This window comes from Nicrophorus vespilloides, unplaced genomic scaffold (genome assembly GCF_001412225.1).
Source record: "Nicrophorus vespilloides isolate i.1.1-1 unplaced genomic scaffold, Nicve_v1.0, whole genome shotgun sequence".
NCBI lineage: Eukaryota > Metazoa > Arthropoda > Insecta > Coleoptera > Silphidae > Nicrophorus > Nicrophorus vespilloides.
This window is the reverse complement of record NW_017095703.1, coordinates 115,546-137,556: the sequence shown is the minus strand read 5'-3', so window position 1 is coordinate 137,556 and position 22,011 is coordinate 115,546. Positions and strand designations below refer to the sequence as shown.

Genomic DNA, 22,011 nt, shown 5'->3' with positions numbered 1-22,011 from the left:
AACGTCGGTATTTCAATACACTCGGGATTTCGATAGACGGGTTTTCGGTTGTCGGGCTTGCGATTTCCACTGTTGACAATATCTGCATTTCAAAAAGTCCAAATGGTTCCGATTGATTTCGAATTCCGAAATATCTTCTTCTCTCCTAGCGTGACAATGTGGATTGTACCAACTGGTCACACATATTTCCAAACTTTTGTTCAGACATGCACTTGTGCATTTTTGCACAATAGAAAACCAAAGAATAAAGATAAATTTATATGAAAATCAAAATCGTTATCCTTATTTTCGGAAATTCTGGAATGGATTATACTTGTTAAGGTTCCACTCTATTTGTGAAGTAATTCTGTCACAAAAAAGCAGTGATAAAATTTGTGCGTGTGGATATTTAATGCATGGTGAAAGAAAGAAACCTGGAGGACGTTTTCTATTGGTGCTGCGAGAAAATAAAAGCAACGATCTGCAAGGGCATAGTGGCTACTGGTGACTACAATACTTCGGAATCGACAACATCATATTCGTAAGTTTGTCGATCACAATCATGCACCTCAAGCAAGTTCTGCTACAGTTGCCCAAATTATTAGAAATATAAAAAATAAAACAATCAAATAGTACAAACTCTTCAAGCAAGATCCAAATCACCGAAAGATTCAAATATGCCAAATAATTCAAAGAAAAAGACACGCAGAGAGGCCTCAGAACCATAATTTTTAAACGATATAAACATATCCGACAATTTAAAAAAAAAACATTTTAAATGAAAATTTGTTCTTATTAAGAGATATGTCTGTCGGAGAAGGAAGAATACTCCTATTTACAACAAGCGAAAAGGTACAACACATATTGCAAGCAATTGCTACAATTAATGGTACTTTTAAAACCGTTCCAACAGTTTTCCATCAACTCTATTTTGCGTATTTTGCCTTTAGTGTATGCGCCAATGACGCATAAACCGGCAGAAATGTGCAGGAGATTGTTTGAAGCTTTTGCGGACGAAAATGGCATAACCATCTAAAATATTAACTTATTTGGATCTAAATATGTTTTTATTCGCCTCGGGCAATGTGGTTGGATAAAAAAATTCAAACAAGTGGATTGGCGTTGAGGTACGTCAACATGGAATTTAGTCTGTGGCTGCGGCATATGTTTGCGTTTCTTCCAGCAGCTTATGAAATTTTGCGAATTCATTTGCCACCAGATGATAAGAAGTCACATAAATGGAATACCCATTCGAGGCGCAACATTAATCCATCCAGCTTTATAGTCAATTTTCTATTCAGTGAAGCAGGGAATTATATGCACACAAAATATCGTTGAAGCATGGCATCGCACATGGGATATCTTATTACGTCGGGTGCACGTTGAATTGCACAGAATTATTGAAGAATTTCAAAGAGAAGTACAAGTCGAAATTCACATCGAATGCATTCTTCGTGGAGTCAACCTGTGAAGACAAAACGAAGGGATGTCGAACGAGAAAACAGAATCTTGACTGTTATAAATGAACGACAAAATAGAACAATCTTTGGGGAATAAACTGGTGTTTTATTATAATTTTTTTTTCATTTAAGTTTTTGTTCTCAATTCTTAACTGTGTACCTTATGTATGTATATATATTATAGGTAATTTCAAAATTCTATGCTCGATTTTTTTATTTCTAGAATACAACCTAATTATGCAAATTAATACGGCAATTGGCATATTGACAAAGTTCCCTGTATTAGAGACAGAATTGCTAAAATGTTCGCGATTTTCAGTGTGAGGATTTCGAATGTCGGGAGTTTGATTGTCTAGATTTCGTTTTAGACCCATTATTATAAATTTTGAACAACGAAATAAAATCTTTCTATTTATATAAAAAAATACTTATTTTTAATATTAAATTCTGATAATTAACTAATTGAATAAAGTTTTTGAATTTATTATTTATATGACAGTAACGCATGCTTTTTTTCTCGTCATTTTCAACAATATTCATTGGAACATCTTTTATCATATAGAAATATTTCACACATTACTGGGAATCACATACAAATTTTAAATATTATGCATATTCATACATGACACAACCCAGCAAATATGTGTGAAATTTGTGTGGAAATCAAATAATTACTACTTAATATTACGTAGCATACTATTATTATTAAATTATTATAGACATTGAAATGTTTTTTTTTATAATTTATTAAATGACAATAAAAATTTGTAACAAACAATGTAAGTATTAACAATTTTATAATAAATTATATTATAATTTCCATTGTACCAAATCTATATTGGCGGCTTTTTGTATTACGTATTAAAACTCTATTAATTCCTAAAAGAGTCATACTATGAAACGCCCCGATTGCAATATATCCAATAGCGACACTTTTGCCGCAAAAATAAGAAAATTGTCCCTTTGTAACAAATCCCATAATTTCACGATCGCATGTCGTCCTTATTCCATTGTCAACAGTGGGCAACCACAGTTCCCGCATCTGCTTCTGGTAATTCTTTAATACTTCCATATCAATTTCGATTTTCTAAAACAAACATGAAAAAAACAAATAATTTTATATTTCAATTTCAAATTTAAGAATTTACTTTTCCAGTTTGTCTTGCAAGATGCCTCTTCCTCTTTAATTTCATCAACAGTGTTCGATGGGAACGCCTTAGACGTTTTCGTTTTTCTTCATTTTCATCTTTCCTACTTTTCTCAATAGGTTCTTTCTTATGTTTAATATCTTCCTTGGTTGGCATACAAATTATTGAATACCTCGGAAATATACCCTTCCTTACTGTTACTTTCACAGGTATTAAGTAATTTTTATTAAATATATCCTTAAGAAGAACGTTCTTCGTATGTCCAAATTGTAACGATTCCTAAATCAAATAATTTTATATAAAATGAATACAAATTATCATGAGGTGATACATACCTGTAATGCTTGCAGAATAGTATGATCCCTAAGCACAGAAAACCCTTGAGTCTCGAAACCCCAATCGCGACATATAATTTCCCAATTGCAACTGAATGGACTCGCTATTGAAAATTTGTTGTAATTACAACGTTTGTTCGGTGGTAAGCGGAAAAACTTTTTCGTGTGCAGCTCTGCCAATTCGGTCTCATATAATTTACCCGCTGCTGAATCTGGTTCCAAATAATCAGCTCTACCAAACTCAAAGTTAATTTGTTCGGTTTCTCTTAAACCTCCAGCTCTACCACCCCACATTAAAAATCCAAGCCAGAAAGGTTGAGCCCAGCCTGACGGTATAACAACGTCCCATCCAGATCCATAATCTTAAAAATAAATACATTTATTACAATACATATTCAAAAATTGATTAAGTAAACTCACTTGTAACACCCTGTTTTTGTATAAGCATAACCGGAATCGGAGCTGGTGGACGTTCAATTTCCGAACCGGGTACCAAAAGCAAGCTCTGCAATTCAGTAATCTCCGCGTTTGATATTTTACTTGATTTCACTTCCGCACGAATCTCAGAATCCCAAATTGGACCGACATTTAAATTCGCTGGTAGGTCTATGTTCAAATTAGTTTTGGAAAACTTGGTAATAGCTTTAGTTCTTTTGTTGGGATATAGATATCTTGGATCCCTTACTACTAGAGATGTTATTATTCTAGGAGATAACAAGGAAGGAGAATTAAGGTCCTTTACATTTTGCCAAAAGCGTACTTGCTCTGCAAATAGCTGTCTGCACTCAGCATCTTCTAAATATTCCTTGAACCATTCACTACTGTGATTTGCAGAATTAATTGGTTGCAATGACTTTTCTAAGATCGCTTGGGATAGCGGCCCAGTCAATCGAATTCTGGTTAGTTCGTGTCTTAATTCTCTTAATTCTACTTTGAGAAGGTCGTTATACAAAATATTGTCTTTCTTCTTTAAATTAAATAAATCAATTATTGTATCTAAAGCTTCTTGGTAGTAAGCAGCATGGATCCATAGCCATAGTGTATCAATTTTTGTGATGTTGTTAATTTTCCAGTTGAAACTTATCTTCCCAATGGGTTTTGAACTAGAATTTGTAAATAATGTTATGTCACCTTCTCTCTTTCCACTTATGTATACTCTAGCTCCAATGCTTAATTTCTCATCCCTAGATGTAATATTTCTTAAATAGTTAATTAATGTCTCCTTTGAACCTTGCAATTCTATGCATGACATATATGAGATATCTTGAATTAAACAATGTTTAGCTGTTGCTCTGTAGCATGCTCTAAAAGATTTATCGCATGGCCTATCTGGTAATCTGTATCCCCATTTATTTACCATGTGAAATCTCTTAGCATGCCATATATGGGTTTCTAACCACATATTTTGCCTTTGCCTCCTTAAATATTCTTCCATTAGATTTTTTGGCCTTCTTCTATACTTACGAGAAGGCCTCTTCAATTTAGGAGGCATACCAGACTTTATCATTTGGTTCATATGAATTTCTCTTACCCTTCTTGGCAATCTCTTAACATCATGAGCCATCACTCTTCTCCTCATATGTTTGGGTAGTTTCTGGAATGCTAACTTGCATCCCTTATTTGTTTTCAGGGATTCTTTGATTGATTGGATCTCCAAACTTCGAGCTGCTGAGAATTTCATTAATTGCAGAAAATTAGGCAGCTCTTGTGAGCCACCCAAAGTATTATCATATTGCGATTCCTTATGCATTTTGCACTAAAATTCTGTAAATATAATTCAACACATTAGGAAAATTTCAAACTTACAATAACATAACCTACTTATAGCACAAGTTCATACATGAATATTTAAATTTAGTTTTCAACTTCTTTTATAGATGCCACTATACGTGGATTTAAATTAAATGATAATGAAACTACCCAAATTACTGGATTGTAAGAAAAATAAATGTTGTCTAAATTATTTTAAGGAAACTTACGAAAAGTAAAGTTAAGCTAGAATAAATATTATTTGTTCTCTTTGACACCCCTCCGTTCACTTGGATCTTCTCAATCTGCTTAACCACAAAACAAGAGCATTATGAATGTTCTGTTGGTTTGAAAGTTTTATAACTCACTGCCATCTCGTTTATAACGTGTGGTACCAATACTTCCACCCTTACTAACTTATTGAAGGATGGAAAGGGTGGATGTAAGTATGCAACTAAGTGTACACATGATGTTTGTTTCAACGTGATCAAAATATAACCAAAAATAACTTAACATAACCTTAAAATCAATTTGGTAAACATGAAGGGTACTCTAGGTAAAGATGAAATTAAGGAATTATCTAAAGAAGAAACTTCAAAAATTGCCTTGTCGAGGTCTAATTATCATGTGATATTAAATTCCTCACAATTAGGAAATATTTTAAAGTCAGTGCTGGAGTATTTACAATTTAAAAAAAAAGAGTTGAACACATGGTAAACATTTTTAAAATACTAATATTTTTATTTAAGTAACTTATATTACGATTTGTTTTAGGTTTAAAGGATATGTATTGCATTATGACAATATAAAAGTTTTGGACAAGGTTGCACCAATAAGCTATGATAACTGCATCCACATTAATATTGCAGGTGATTTTTATATATTCTCACCTGAAATTGGAGATGAATTTGAGGTGGTTGTTGTGCAGAAAAATTTGCATTATATCAATTGTCTGCTGTATGGAAGTGTACATGTAGGTGTAATACATAAAAACTCAAGTAATATCCAAGTAGGTGATATTATAAAAGTAAAAGTATCACAAAAAGAAGCAAAGTTATATTTGAATGCAGAATTTATGTAAGTATTATAGGATTAATAATATATTAAGTGATAATATTATTTATTTATTATTGAAGTTTAATTATTCTTGATAAATTGACAATTATTAATTTAATTTTTAATTTGGTAAATATTTTTTAATATCTTTTGATTAAATGTGATATTTCAGATGTAAATGCGAAAAAGTTGCTACAGAAACGTTTGATGATGTTAAAGAAGGAATCATTAAAGAGGAACCATTGAATAAGTCTATAAAATTTGAAGATGACGAAGTATGCATTAAAAATGAACCGGAAGAAGTAAAAATTGAAGAAGAAAAAATAATCGATTCAACGGATTCGGTTTCTAGTGGATTGAAGAAATCTAAACGTAAACGACAGTGTAATGACTCAGATTCTTCGGAAAACGGTGTGAAGTCAAAAGAAGATGTCGAACAGAATTTAGAAATTCTGAGTAAACCCAAAAAACACAAACATAAAAAATCGAAAGAAAGTGTTAGTTAATAAATTATTACTGTTATAGATTTTTTTGATTTATTTATTATAACATCACAGATAAATATAGAATTATACTATTTAGACAGTGAACATTTAAGATCAGTTTAATTCTCTCAAGGTAACGGCCACGGTAACCCTGTGAAATCTACAGGACCTCCAAGGCCTGCGTCTGCTTCAAGCAAGCTCATTATGACTGCCATCGCCGCTTCATCGTTACCATCTGTTGATGGTTCGTTCGTTGGTTCCCTAGCTGCATCCTCAATTATTCCGATGATTCTATCATCTGCAGTATTTGAAATATTTCCAGCTCCTGAAATTAAGTTTTAATTAACATTCAAAGATACTTATCAATTTAAATACAAAATCCACCTGCGTCATTACTAATATTACACACCACTGCAATGTTATTGCTCGTATGATAATGATTTTGAGAATTGGAATACTCTTGTATTATTGGTGTCTCGGATTCTCTACTAGTAGAGATTTGTGGCTGTAAAGATGCAATAATTAGTATTCATCATTATTCAGTGTATAATTTTATAGAATACTTCTCTAGAAGATTCTGCTTCGGAATCGGCACTAACTGTTGGAGATTCACCTCTCCTTTGGGAATCCATCATTTGGTCTGCAATCTGCCTTCCAATTTTACTGGCCTCAATATGATTTGAAATCATCTGCTGCATATCCTTTCCATTAGCTATGAATATTACGTTAGAATAATTGTTATTATATAGACGTGTTGCTTACTTTGCGTAAAAAAATTTGCATCGAAATTTTCTTGAATTTCATCTGATTTGCCCGTACTTTCTACAGTTCTGAAATCAGTCCTAAAAATAAACTTGATTTTAATAAGAAAATTAATGTGATAGCTTTAAATTACAATATTAAATTATTTTTGGAAATCAAGTATTCCACTTCTTTAGTCCAAGGATTCTTAAAGGGTTTCCATTCGCTTTGGAGCTTGATGAAACTACCATCCTTTGTTCGGAACCTATATACGCTAGTAGTAACTTTTTCGCAGTTCTGCAAAGCGTTCTTGTGGTAGTCCGCTACGAAGCTTATATCATCGTGATGGTAATACTCGTACATACTAGTCCCTAACAATTCCTGAGGTAGAAAACCTAATACTAAGGTGGCTCTTTGGTCTACAAATAAAAACTTTCCATCTAGGGCATGTCTGGATATGAATTGGATGGACCTGCCGTTAGGTCTACTTTGGTTGGTAGCGGCTACGGTTGAAATATGGGGCAAAATCCTGCCAATTGCTACGAGACACGATAAGTTATAGGAATCGCCTTCGCCCTCTTGTTCTTCCAAACCGATCTTTGCCGGCGCCCAAGACTTTAAGTATCCCGTACACTGAATCACATTATATTTCTTATCTAAATTATAAAAATAATACAAAGATGATTAGAAATCCAATACGTAATAATTTATTAAATTACCAGATGACTGTTTGTTTTTTATTCTATGGCATCCTGTTGTAGTATCAGCTTCTTCTTTGACTTGAGTAGATAGTTTGCACTTCATTCTGCAGAAAAAGGAACGTCTAGCACCGGGACAGAGTCTTGATGCTCCTTGAGGAACATCTGTTTTAACTGGCAACATTGCTAAAATTATAAATATTTGAAAAATATATACAAAATATTTAAGTAAATAAATATGTTTTTGTTGTTAATGTATGTCAAGAAACTAATTCTAAAGGTAATAGAATGGATTGATGTAACAACTCTACCTTACTTATTTAATGTCGTGTTTTCTTACATTCATGAAAAATTCTGCAAAATACTGAAGCTTTAATATTAGAACAACTTAAAACACGAGATAATGGGGAGATTTAACAACAAGAATGTTTCACGAAATAGTTTGCTTTCTAAGATAAATAATTGTATTTAGAATCTAGCCTCATAATAACTGACAGATGCGAATAAATAAATTAGCCATATAACTTAACTGCTCCAAACTTCTTCCTGTGCGGGTATTTAGAAAAAAGTGTATACCGTAAACATCCTCGGACCATTCATCAAGTAAAGAAATTGAAGGATTAAGCCAATAAACAAAACGACATATTTACACACGCAAAATTATGGCTATTATAATGTAATTTCAAAACCAAATGAAATGTATTTCAAAGGAATGTTTATAAACGCATAATTGAAAAAGTTCTTCTATTTTAAAATGTTTTAGTGAATTATGGGACACCCTGTATAATTGTTTTTCTATGAACTGTAATGTAAAGGATTTTTTTTCATGTTAGCTTTGTTACTTACTTTTGGCATCAATGAGTCTTTCTCTAGGATTTAAATCAGACGACGATAATTGCTCTTTAACTTTTGCCACATCCTTCGGATGTAAAATGTCAAAGAGACTTTGACCCAAAAGATCATCCTAGTAAGATATAATAAACAAGATTTAAAGTACTCGTCTTAATTAATTGAATTACCTGAGAATAATGCAATACTTTAGAGACTGACTCGGATAAGTATAGAATTCTTCCCCGGTCGCATCCTACAACGAAGAGAAATCCATCGGTAGCCTGTAAGAAAACGCGTTCATTTACCAATTGCAATTAAGATCAATAATGAAATATCATAATTTAATTGTCCTTGTAAAAGTAACAGAACTTTCTAGAATTACAATAAATTTCTTTTAGTAACCTGCAATATCAAATGTTTCAATTCCTGATCAGAAAGGAACGATGGCTTGTAATGGCCTTCCGTGTACGAGTGGACAGCCCCGCGTATAGTTTTCAAATGTTGGACGGCCATCCTTAATATGGTCAGTTTGTCCAGTTTGCGGGACATCGCATGGCACATAGGTACGATCGAGGACAGCTCAGTTATGTAGGTGTTCATCTTATCTCGCCTCCTCTTCTCGATTTCGCTATGGTTCTGCCTGTCGAGAGTATAAATCGTTATAAAATGTATTAAATAATAATGCAATAATTGCCAAGGCGTAATGGAGCTAACGGTAAATGGCATTCTTTTGAATAGCACAGTTAACCTTCCTGCAAATCGCACCAATAACATATATTTATGGATACCACTTTCATTTCATTTTCTAATATAATAGTAATGTGGGTGCGCTTGGAAAAGTGCGCGATTGCAAATACATAATAACCTAGTCCTAGAAAATATCATTCATCGGCTGGAGCCTTGAACCAGCCACCGTAATACCTTGCTTTGGCTTCCTAGTCTTATTACCGCTTCAGTATTTACCTTGCTTACATAACACACTCTCTCTCCATATATATATGCATTGCATATTTATTCTGATCGTATAACGGTACATTAAGGAAAAAACATTATTGGAATATCTTATCGTCTTCATCATGCAATTAAAATAGATTCCTTTAATGTTAAAACATCATATAATTTATACAGTTATAATTTTTACAACCAAGTTGTTTCTCATACCACAAACGAAATGTTCTTTAATAATTGATGATTTCCTCTTTTACTGATTTATTAACAGAAATAATATAATATAGATGGATAGAATTTATACATGCATATAATAAATTATATATATGTTTCTTAAAAATATTTTGAAAAGTTAGCACGAAAACTATATGAAGTAAATTGTTGTTCTTGCCTCTTCTTTATATTATTAAATATCAAATCAAGGGGAGAACTAAGGCTCGAAGTATAATAAAGAAATATATTTTTATGATAGAACACTAAACACACATAGCTAACAAATTTCATAAAATAGTATATATTTCCCAATTTTAAACTAAATGGTTCCAAAAACGTGAATAGTGTGCGATGTGCTGAGATACACTGATGTACCGTCAGCTGTATTAGTTACGTTTGCCGCCAACATTTTTAAAGATCATTAATTAAATTAATAATAATAATAATTTATTGGCCAGATATCAATACAAAAAAAAGGATTTTCTATAAATAAATAAATGATAATAACAATAAAAAAAACTATACAATAATATAACTCTCAAAATAAATAGATTCTAACATAAATTGAAAAAAATATTAATAGGCTGGCCAAAGGGCTAACGACTGAGGTCTTTCCGCCCAAATTAAATTATTTTCCAAAAAAGTTCCAAATATTAATATGTTTGCAAGAAAATGTTTAAATTTGTTTCATTTTTCAAATAAAAATTTCTATTTTAATATAATTAGTTATGTAATAACATTTAAGCAGGTTTGGATTAAAAGATCTAACACTGAATATCTATAATAATTATCTTTATGTATTTATGTTGTTTACTTTTTGTATTGTCTATAATTATTACAATAAATATTGTTTATGTTTTTGGTGAGCGTAATGTGAAATTGGCAAACATTAAGCCAAACATAAAAAAAACGACTAATATTATGAATTATACCATTTCATGACTTATTTAATTATTGATAAGCATTTGTATGCTCGGGTGTACCTTGTATCATTTGATACATCTTCAAAAAATAATAATTCTCTTATCATCGCTTCATCTTCAAAATGAAAATCGGTAAGTGTATATATTTACCGATATATGTACACATTTATCAGATTGGTTGGTAAAAATGAGATCAGCTTCAACTTGTCAGCTTGTCCAAAGTATATATGCAAAAGTTAAAAAAAATATGATACACTTATTGTGATTGAAATAATTTATTCTGACACATAGTAAATTTCTACGATCTGTTTTACCTTTATCTACATCAGGTATCGGTATTTTCTATTTCAGCAGAAATTTAAAAATTGCAAAAATGCAAAAACAAGCATTTTAACAGCTTGGTTTTCCAAATTTTCTTTTCCTTGTATGCTTTTATTACATGCAAACATGTATGTTAACTACACATTTACCAACATCATTAGGTGTATATGTACAAATTTTCCGGAAATTGTGAAAGTTGAACACACTTTTATCAACGAAGTTGGTAAATGTAGAAACGTTAGAAACGTTATCTATCTACGTACATTTACTGTAACATATATACTGTACAAAATGCATTACATTCCAATTTTTATAAATTATATATTTAATCTTGTATGCAATTGTTAATAATAAAACACATACAATGAATTTAACCATTTTCTTAAATTTGTATTATAACTCAATTGAGATAAAATTGTGATGTATCATTTGATTTGAATAGTTTAGATTAAAAAAAAAACTTTACTTTATAGTGTTAATCAAAACTTACGATGGTAATTATTTATTAATTATACGTGCAAATAAATTAAAGCTTTTTTTGTTGAATAATATGTTCATACGTATGTTGTCTCTAGTTAATACAAGTAATTATTTCATAGATTAAAAAATGACTATATGATTTTCTAGAAATTGTAAGTTTGAAATGTAAATTAATAAGTGTATAAGTTGTAAATTACTGGATAAAAGCTAGTGTTAATTATTACGTGAGACACATTACATATCTTTAATATTGTTATTAGTATTGTGTAATAATAATAATTTATATGTAAATAGATGGAAATGAAATTTTTAACAAATCGTTATGAAGCTTTTAATTATTGTCAACAGGCCACATGATGTTTATAAGTTTAGAAACAAATTTTGCGTATACTAGATAAATGGATTATCGAATCTATTTGCATATTTAGAGTAATTATATAGATGTTAAAACTTCTTCTTATTTTCTTCCCTCCGCAATACATTTGGCCGGCGTCTGTCGACGAAAAAAAAACACTTTTTTTTTGAAATTTTTAGTTATTGATTTTGTACAGATTTCAAGGGAAATATTCGTTTTTTTGCAGATTTTGAGGTCTTATAGTCATAGTTAAAGTAGATGTTCGAGGCTACGAGACTAGTGATTGTGAACCAAGCAATAAAATATCAAGTTGTTTAATAAAAATAGTATTGTTGTATACTTACTTTTTATTTTCATCAGTGGTTTTTACTGATTTTGAATCATCGAATGCATCATCATCTACATCACTTGTTTCGCTGCAAACATAAAACATTTTATTATAAAATTTCAATCAGTGTTTTTTTTATAGATTTTGAATTATAAAATGTATTATCATCTAAATCACAAAAAATAAGTGTTATTAAGGAAAAGAAAATATACTTTTTAGTTTCAATATTTAATAATCGAAATACAAATTGATTAAATCATATTTTTTTTTATTTTGTTTACTAAAATATTAGTTAATTTTAATTTCATGTAGGTTTTGCTTTATTTCGATGTATATTTGCAGACAGACATAACAAATATGATGAATACAATCTCAATTTAGTAAGTCTAAATCAATTATACAATTAAAAGTTTTTTATATTTATATAAACTTAATAATTAAATGAAAACTAAGAATAATGTTGCATTCTTATTTTACCTTACTTTAAAAAAAATATGCAGGAATTGAAACTCAATGAGTTTTTAAATAAGAAAAGTCACCAAGTTATGTAAAGCATTCAAGCCGAATTCATACAAAGTAAACGAACTTGGACATTGGCTTGTGTTTGCGTTAAGGTATGTTTCTCTTTGTGGGATTTATATACGGTTTCTTAGACACGGTTTGAATCAAATGGTTAGTGTTAATTAACGGGCGTCATACAAATCGAATATGTATTAATACACGAAACTTTGTTTAATACGCGAGGTGCGAAAATCTTAGATTGGCTTGGGAGCAAAGCTACTTGCCACTACTAGGGATTCATGTCTAATTGGTTTCCCTCTATTTCAAAACGCCAGATCCCTTATACACACAATTCACACAATCCCAGGGCCGCACTAGTTTCTACAGGCAGCAAAATGTACGCGAAAACGTAAACATTGCAATTTAAAGCATGCAATTCAATTAGCCTTTTAATTGACGCAACTGCGCATAGGTCAGAGAAATTCAATAACTTCCGTATTTGTTGCAACGCATTATGTATTTATTGTAATAGATTTACAGTTATGATATTATTATTTCGACGTTCACTGTGATTATAAATATCTGACGTAAACAATTTTAATAGTGAATAATTTGAATGAAATCTAAATTCTTATTTAAAGTATACATTTATATTATTTCACTGAAAATAAGTTAAAAATAAATGATATATTAAAATCCATTCATAATGTTCGACAACTTGATAAAATATATGGTGTACTTGATACTCGAGATTATTTATCGTTACAAGACAAATATCAAGACTAGATATTACGGACTTTAATTGATTTTTGTACTTAAAACATATTTGTTTTATTGTCATAAATTATCTTATTTTCTATAGAAAATTAGAATCAGTACTCATTTCATTACTTCAAAAAATAAAATCTATTTTTCCCCTAATATAAAACGAGTCTGTTGAATCAATTGGGTCATTTGGTCCTTGCGCAAAATCAATACATAAATGCCGATCATTGAATTTGAAAACGTATTTATTTATTAATGACTATGCAATCAATTTAAATAGTGATAACGATTTATATGTCTAATTCAGAAGTCAAAATATATTTATTTACGTCGACGTTTCATGAATAACATCACAATTTGAGCATTTTGATGTCAGAGCAATATGGATACTGTCTCCGGAGTAAAACACATTTACAATATTTAAATAGCTTAATGTCCTTATTACCTCAAATAAATTATTTTTTACCCCATTTGTGGAAATTTACTGTAGTTCGCAGAATATATCTTTCTCTCTACTATTTAACATTTCTTATACAGTGGAACCTCGCATAACGAGCATTTTGCTTAAGAAAAGAAAGAAAAATTACTTAACGAGCGATGTTTCGCATAACGAGCGACGATTAGAACTGCTACATCATTTTTAAAACTTGTGTACACATATTATGTTTATTTTTGAATATGTTTCACTATACGATTAAAAATCTGGAAATATTATTAAACAGTGTATACAAATGTCTGTATTATTATAATTATGTATGAATAATACATAATATTAGGGTAAAAGTCTTATAGTCAATAGCACTTAGGAAACCAATTATTGTTTTTTTTTTATTATGATTATATTTTTATTTAAACAAATGGCCACAACATGGCCAAAGGGCTGTCGATCGATGAATTTCTGCCCATGTAATTATATAAACATTATAAATATTTTTAACTCGACTTAAATTTTTGACTGTAAATTTACGTAAGATATAATTTGGTTGTAATTACTCAAACATTAGAATTGTACAATTTCAAGTTTAATTTATTTCCTAGAGATAGTATCTAAAAAAAAATGAAGATTCAAAAATGCACAGGACGATTTTATTTAGATTGTAAGGATTATAATAGATGAGTAATATAGTTGTTTTTTTTAATGAAATAGTTTAGAAAAATATGTACTTTTCATAGTTATTAATAAGCAATATTTATTGATTTAGTGCAATCTAGAAAGAAAAGTAATTAGTTCATTTGTAGATCCAATCATGAACTAGCTAGTCCTTCAATCAGCGAGAAAGAGAGAGAGAGAGAGAGATAAGTACATTATAAATACTCATTCTATAATTCAGGGTTTCCCAATTTTTCGTGCAACGGAACACATCGTAATTTAGTAATTATTTCATTCTGGTTTATAAGTGTTCAGCGGAATACAGTTTAGGAAACCATACATTAATGTTAAGAATTTTCGGTTGACTAATTTGAATTTGGCTTCTGTAAATATATACAGATTATTACAATATTAAATATATATTTAATAGTTAGTTCTTGAGAAATTGTTAAAATAGTTCATCTTTATATTTTGTCTATTAACTGCTACAGGTTTTGTCTATTAACTGCTTTTACAGAATAAATGTAAATTAAGTTTGCTTAATAAATATATTGACTTCAATTTTATTTTATAAGAGATTAAATAATATTTTACAATTGTTTTATAATTCAATATAAATAATATCTGGGGCATATTGTAATTATTTCTGATTATCATTGGAATTATTAACAAGTAATAATATAGATTTACGAATATAAAGTAAAATTAATATAAAAAAAACAAAGAAAATGTAAAGCATTTAATAGTTAAGTAAGATTTGCGAATAATAAATTATCAATATAGATAATTATTTTAAATATAATTGTTATTATAACAAAAAAAATGCAAAAAGCAACTTAATTGAACTTAAGTAAATGAAGAAATGTGTATTATTATAATAGCCGATGTTATTTTTGTAATCAATAATGGGATATATTTTTTGCAATGAAATAATCTAATTATATTAATAATGTTTTTAGGAAAAATGTATAATAAGAATTGTGTACTTACTGAAAAGAAGCTTTTCGTTTTCTACTGGTATTAATAGAGCTATCTACGTTGTGCATATCTAATAAACTGGAATTAGATGAGTCAAGAGCGGGTTGATTCGTTTGGTAAATTGTTGAGGAACAGGGTTGTCTGCAAGATGATACGAACATATTGGTTTGAACAGTTTCTTGTATACCGAAAGCTCAGCAACTTACTCGATCATATTCGAAAGTTCATAGTAACTAGGTTCATAGGGATGCTGGGGTTGCTCCACATTTTGCACACTGACCGGCTTAAGTTCTTCGAGGGAAATAAATTCCTTCTCGTCGTCCGGTATTTGCAGCAAACGCGAATAACTGAGATCTTGCACTGGGAAATTACGCGCGACCATAGCTCGTCCTTCTTGTTCAATCAGTCCCCTTTTTTGTTGTCGCTTTATCTAAGCGTTGCGTTTGCAAATTTATTGCGATACGAACAGTTGTCGGCCTTAGCGAAGTTAATTCTTTCACAGCATCGAATCGAGTGTTTTCATTCTTTCTGTACCTGTGCAATTTATAAATACATACAGCTATACGCTGGGATATCAACAAGTGAAGATTTAAATGCGATTAAATGCGCATGTTTCCAATATTCCCATTGGCTCCCTTTTGCACCTTAACAGCCAATTAACTTGACTATCCCTTAACAATACGCACACACAATGCATACACACAATTACATCCCTCTCCACCATCTGTGTCGGTATAACTTTGAAATGGTTTTTTTTATCAATTATTTGCTACAGTTTCTTATAACTACTATGTAATATGTTTATAGAATGAATGTTTGATTTTTAAAATTATAATCAGTTCTGTTTGAAATTAACGTTATATTTTATATTCGAAAATCAATAACGCACCTTTATGCAGTCAGAAATTATTACTTAGGTAACAGAGCCATTATATTGAACCAACTTTTAGAAAATTAAGCATCAATCTTATTGACTTCCATTAGATTTTTACAGAATAATCGAATGAAACAACATATGTGTGTAATATTTTAATGCATTTAAATAAGGATTCTTCAATTTATTATTTATATAAATAATACAAAAATTATCCAATACAATATCTAAAGCGGTTCTTAAAAGTAATTGTATGTGTAAATTATTACATTATTAATTAAGATAATATTAAACAAATTTATTGAACATCTAAATTATTTTTTAATAAAATGAATTATTAAATTTGTTTTCAGTATGTACATAAGTCTGTGTATTAATAGGAAGTAGGGTTTATACAAAAACCGACTTTTTATACAACTGGTTTTTGAATCTCAACTTTTCACGAAATTTCACAAAAAAATAGAAGGGATTTTTACAACTTAATTAATTTTATAAGAAAATAGTTTAAGTTTGTTGATAAGTCTAACAATAGCCCTTTGCAGAAGTTGACTGTTTATTCTTTATTATTTTAAGGTTTTATTTTCTACTTTTACTGTTGCAATAAATAATATTATAATTAAATGGTCAACAGATTTTAGCAAAAGTCATTAATATTTATGATTATTTCAACAAATATAATACATACCTAAGATATTTTCTTACTTATGTGAGTAATTGAATTAATTTTATACTTTACCGGTTTAAAATAGTAGTGTTTTGGAAAGGTAATATTACAGATCCATATAATTATATGTTAACTACATATTGCTTTGCCATTTAATAGTATTATAACTGGAATATCATTTTTTATCAGGATATGTTTAATATATAGAAGACTTTAGTCAATAAACTTTAGTTCAGTCGAATCTTTCACTATCTTCAAATGTTTCGTCGCGTTTAAATATATCTATATACAAATTTATATATTAAGACCATCTTTACTCTATACAAGCAAGTAACAATTTAATTGAAATTCGTCGCTTTTTGATCCGATTACAGTAAACGATATGGTCGTTGTTCCACATTTGTTTGTTTGGACTTCCATGTGTTTGATTCGTGCATCGTCCGAATATTCTCTACTAACAAGGTTCGTTACGCAAGATAATCTCACTGCAATTAATACTGATGCGATACGTCTGTCAAAGGGTTTGTTTCATTATATTTTTGTTTGTATGTATTCATGCAAGCTTATTAAAGCTGTTTATCCCTCCAGATTATAATTTAAAGAAATAATAGATATTATTACAAATACTTAATTCATTTCTTATTGCATATGGTTATATTCAAGAAAACATTAGTTGTCAAATATTAGTTACTAAAATTTTTAATTGTTATTACAATTTTGAAATCATTTAAATTGTAATAACAATTGAGGATATCCTCAAATATATTAGGATTAAGTCCATTCTTTATATTGGGTGAAGTAAAAAGTTCTTAGCGTCTTGTCCCATAGATCGAGCTTCTTGCATAAGGCGGGTCCTTATGCAAATGTTCCAAACGGTTTTCAGGCTAATCTTAAGTTCCTGGGCAATAGAATAAGGGCTCGCATGTCGGTCCAACTCGACGATTTCCATGATTTTATCAACATTTTCGACGATTGGCCTACCAGAGCGTGTCTCATCTTCGACGTCCATATTACCAGAACAGAAGCGTTTAAATCAACGCTTTGCTGTTGCATTCAATGCTGTATTGCAGTGGCCCCAACCCCCGGTCCGCGTTCTAGTGAGTTAAAATGTTAAATCACGTCGCCCCCTCAGCGGTCCGCGGTAAAATTATTAAACGTTGACCGGTCCGCGGCAATAAAAAAAGGGCTTCATTGGGTCCATAAACAACACAATTTTTTTTGGCCGCCTGCATCTAAATTTCCCCTTGATCGTAGTGGTATTGAAAAATGTATCGAGATTTCTCTTTTTTACCTCAATTTTTTTTAAAGCGTTATGTCGCCTTTAAGTCGCAGTATAGAATGACAATGACATCGTGAGATATGGCTAACTAAAGCCTAACGAAAAACGCTCAAAACTTTAAAGTATTTTCTTGACTTTATGTTGTTTTTTATATAGATCTTTGGGCATTAGGACTTTTATTGTTGAATAACGTTTCCTCCAAAAAAGAAAAAAATATTAATAAAACTAAACTATAACTTTCTTCACCAACATTTTTTTATTTATTCCTATATTTTTATATGATTTCAATTTAAATAATGTATATAATGCAAAATGAAAACATATGAAATAAATTACAGTTTCCTGTACGTGTATTCAATTATAAAAAATACATTTTATCACAACCGATGCTTCGCATCAAATCTTCATCCTAAATGTTTTACCGCACAATTCATCAATTGTCTAGCATTTGTTGAAGGCCGCACGTCGCGAACGAAAGTTCATTAAATGCAGTTTCTACTTTCCTTTCTGTAAATAAAATAATGAGATATAGTGTTTTTTATAAGATTTCTTTTTAAAAAATGTAGCTTTTATAATAACAGTGCTTCTCTTGCTGTAATAATCTTGAAATTTAAAAAATCATATTTCCTATTCCACGCTTATATATGTATTCGTGCATACATTAACATATCAGTTATTATTTGGTTGGTGGATTATTACAAAAGAAAAAGTAACAGATATTGCGTCATCATATTATGTTGAAGACAATTTAATTAATCGGATGAGTTGTTATTGACGTAAAAGTGCTGTAATTTGAAATTGAATATACGTCGGAATTAGGGGGGAGTCTAAATAAATAATCATCTGCATCGGATAGGTCTGAAACGAATGATATGCTCTACCTGTTGCTGCTCACAGTTTTACGTGTTTTGGACAGTCTAACGATATGGAAATAAAGATACATTGAACGCACATTACCTGTCGTCATTTGCACATGTACATAAGCCTATATATATACACACCTATTATTCGGAGTTACACAATAAACGCCAAACGCAGATACACATATACTAAAGGTATGATCACGTTTGCAGAGTTATATAAAATGTAATGGTTTCACGATTTATTTTTATCATCTCAGTGCATATTATTTAAACATTTTCCAGTTTAGTAATCAATTAAAGAAAACAAATATATATGACTATAAACTTAACTTAAACTGGTTGTATGAAACATTTTGAATATTATTCAAGAAAAATGAATTTAGGAAGGAATGTCTTTGATTTTGGAGAACAGGACGACATGGAACAGATATGGTTGAAAGATTCTATTAATTGAAATAATGTTCCAGAAAAAGTCTTAATGATTTAAATATTTAATATATTGGTTTCCAGAACATAATAATTTCATTATTATTATCATCATGATAAAAAAATGGCTCTAGAAGCTACTTTTACGTATTCTAGATTACGGTACAAACTTTTCGTAGTTGCCCAATTTTAGCACAATTTGTATACAATCCTCTAGAACAGTGATTCCCAAAGTGTGATACGCGTACCTTTCGGAGTACGGGAAAATCGAAAATGTATATCCGCAATATATGCATTTTACTATGAATAACAATAACAATTAATATTAACCAAAAATATTGAAAATCGAGCAAGAACAATTTTATTTTGTTCATTTTAATTTTCTTTCCATGCTGAAATATCAAAGTAGATAGTCCTTAAGTCAAAATAATATATTTATTTACTACGAATTGATATTTTATAATTTATTCTTTCATGACGTGTCCTACGACACCATTAATGCGGCTCTGATTGAAAGTAATAGACATTTATATATTCGTTTATTTTCATTCTATAAAATACACAAAGTGACGAAATTTGTAATAATTCTAAATAATCATCAATTTATCGATTGAAGTGTATATTAAATAATTTACAATTTTTTTTATTAATTTAAATAACGAGTTTGAATTTGTATGCTTTTCGTTTTTGTATCCAGGAGCAACTCTTCATTATATAAGACATCAGATGCATTTCCTAATAACGTCCAGAGTTAATAATACTGGAGGCGTCGAGACGCTTCGCAAGCTTGAGCCTCAGGTGGCAGACATTATCAGGTTACAATTTCTCGGACTAGCAACACTGGTATCAAAATAATAATACGTTTCTGAAATATAAAGAAATACCTTATTTACTATAAATAATTGATTTACGATGCAGCAAACGTAATTGCAGAAATACTGGCTATATCAATATAATATTTATATACATAGGGAATGGATTCTCAATTCCTAGCTAATAAGAAAAATCAAATATCAATTAAAATACAGGTATTCCCCGACTTACGAACTAGTTCCGTTCCAAAGGGTTGTTCGTAAGTCGAAAAAATTTCAAAATATACTTATCTTATCACACTTTATCATGGTTTTTACTTTTATATATGTTAAATTCCGTATTACAATATACTTACTTACAAATACTTTTCAATGGAAACATCACAATTATTTAATAAAAAACAACAAAAAAGCAAATGCAACAAAACAGATAGTACTTCTTCCAAAAATGTTATATTTTGTTAAATAAATTATCAATTCTTGTTTGGACAGTTAGAGCTTCTAAAATTTTGTTCGTAAGTCCGGGAGTTCGTGTATAGTACTAGTACATCTAGTTTTAAATAAATGTACGTTTTAACATGAAACTTATTATATTAAAATCGAACCTAAGAATACATTGAAGAAAAAATAAGGAAATTATATATTTATTAAGAAAATTTGTAATACTCATTATGTGAATCAATATGGTTCACTAAAGCAGTGATGGAAATATATATAATTTATGTTTAAAAACATTATTTACGTGCATGTTCCATTTTTTGCATATTTGGAAATATTGCGATTTCTGAAAGTTGCTAGATTGGCACCATATCAGAAGTGTCCAAGTATATAAAAACATTCTAAATGCTCTGACAGAACAAGAACGCTAGAATTTGTTCAAGGAGCTCAACAAATTAGTGTTTCTCAAACTTTTTTGGTCCGCGACCCTTTTTGCACTTAAAAATTTGAAAAGACCCCCAGAAAATATTTTCGCAACCCTTCCACAACCTCCCGCATGATTTTACAAAGAAATAAATCTTTAAATTTTTTCAGAAAAAGAAAATTTCTTTTGCAGTATTTGTTAATTTTTCGGTGAACATAAATCTGTTCTCAAATACCTTACGCACCCTTTCGTAATAATAAGTAAGAATTAGGATAATCTAAAAATAATGGCTCGAAGATATTTGTGTATCTGATGCATTTTTTATGAATTTCTTTGCAATTCCAAAAATTGATAAATCCACTTGTTTTAATATAGATTTTAGATTCTAAATTCTCCTTTACTTCACGAACTTCCGTATGAAGCAAATTATTGTAGATTTCATTATTATTTTGGCATCATTGCACATAAATCCAGATCAACATTGTAATCAACATACTTTATTGTAATTAATAAAATTTTAAAATGCATATTTTTATAGACACTTAAATTCTATAGACCCTTTTCAAAATTCCATCGATGCCAAGAGGTCGAGAAATACTAATATATAGTATTGCCAATAAATAATATTAATTATTATTTTAAAATATTAATATATGTAAGCTTATTTTTTTTTGTTGGCCTACCAAACGATATAGAATTTAGAAATTTAACATAATTATGAAAATCTAAGTTGATATAAATCTCGTGTTATATTTTTCAAAATACTTTTCTTTACATAATTTACAGCTGGAAATGTTAATGCAGTTTATGTTTAAACTGAACAATTCTCATGTAATTAACCTGTTAT

At 29.8% G+C, this 22,011-nt stretch overlaps 3 protein-coding genes across 7 annotated transcripts; 1 reads left to right on the top strand and 2 right to left on the bottom strand.

Moving 5' to 3' along the window:
* Positions 1 to 2,244: 2,244 nt before the first annotated feature.
* Positions 2,245 to 5,061, bottom strand: LOC108560658 (ribonucleases P/MRP protein subunit POP1). Of its 3 annotated transcripts, none has more exons than XM_017918311.1 (5): positions 4,902 to 5,061; positions 3,343 to 4,686; positions 2,923 to 3,284; positions 2,588 to 2,866; positions 2,245 to 2,526 (listed from the first exon to the last, which is right to left on the bottom strand). In XM_017918311.1, the coding sequence occupies exons 2-5, from the start codon at positions 4,670 to 4,672 to the stop codon at positions 2,245 to 2,247; spliced, it is 2,253 nt and encodes a 750-aa protein (XP_017773800.1). In that variant the 5' UTR covers positions 4,673 to 4,686; positions 4,902 to 5,061. The 3 variants fall into 3 exon arrangements, with proteins under 3 accessions (XP_017773800.1, XP_017773792.1, XP_017773807.1); XM_017918303.1 differs by lacking the exon at positions 4,902 to 5,061 and adding an exon at positions 4,744 to 4,777; XM_017918318.1 differs by lacking the exon at positions 4,902 to 5,061 and adding an exon at positions 4,729 to 4,766 and having other exon boundaries at positions 3,343 to 4,678.
* Positions 5,062 to 5,148: 87 nt separating this feature from the next.
* Positions 5,149 to 6,256, top strand: LOC108560695 (DNA-directed RNA polymerase I subunit RPA43-like). Its single transcript, XM_017918359.1, has 3 exons — positions 5,149 to 5,384; positions 5,446 to 5,748; positions 5,900 to 6,256. Exons 1-3 carry the CDS (start codon positions 5,212 to 5,214, stop codon positions 6,231 to 6,233), a joined length of 810 nt encoding a protein of 269 aa, XP_017773848.1. The 5' UTR covers positions 5,149 to 5,211; the 3' UTR covers positions 6,234 to 6,256.
* Positions 6,257 to 6,314: 58 nt separating this feature from the next.
* Positions 6,315 to 15,909, bottom strand: LOC108560679 (protein cycle). 3 transcript variants are annotated; one of them, XM_017918331.1, is made up of 12 exons: positions 15,591 to 15,909; positions 15,397 to 15,525; positions 12,067 to 12,138; positions 8,885 to 9,122; positions 8,671 to 8,763; positions 8,498 to 8,615; positions 7,673 to 7,837; positions 7,108 to 7,609; positions 6,975 to 7,054; positions 6,776 to 6,924; positions 6,597 to 6,717; positions 6,315 to 6,537 (listed from the first exon to the last, which is right to left on the bottom strand). In XM_017918331.1, the coding sequence occupies exons 1-12, from the start codon at positions 15,764 to 15,766 to the stop codon at positions 6,341 to 6,343; spliced, it is 2,040 nt and encodes a 679-aa protein (XP_017773820.1). In that variant the 5' UTR covers positions 15,767 to 15,909; the 3' UTR covers positions 6,315 to 6,340. The 3 variants fall into 3 exon arrangements, with proteins under 3 accessions (XP_017773820.1, XP_017773829.1, XP_017773836.1); XM_017918340.1 differs by having other exon boundaries at positions 6,975 to 7,042; XM_017918347.1 differs by lacking the exon at positions 15,397 to 15,525.
* Positions 15,910 to 22,011: the final 6,102 nt, after the last annotated feature.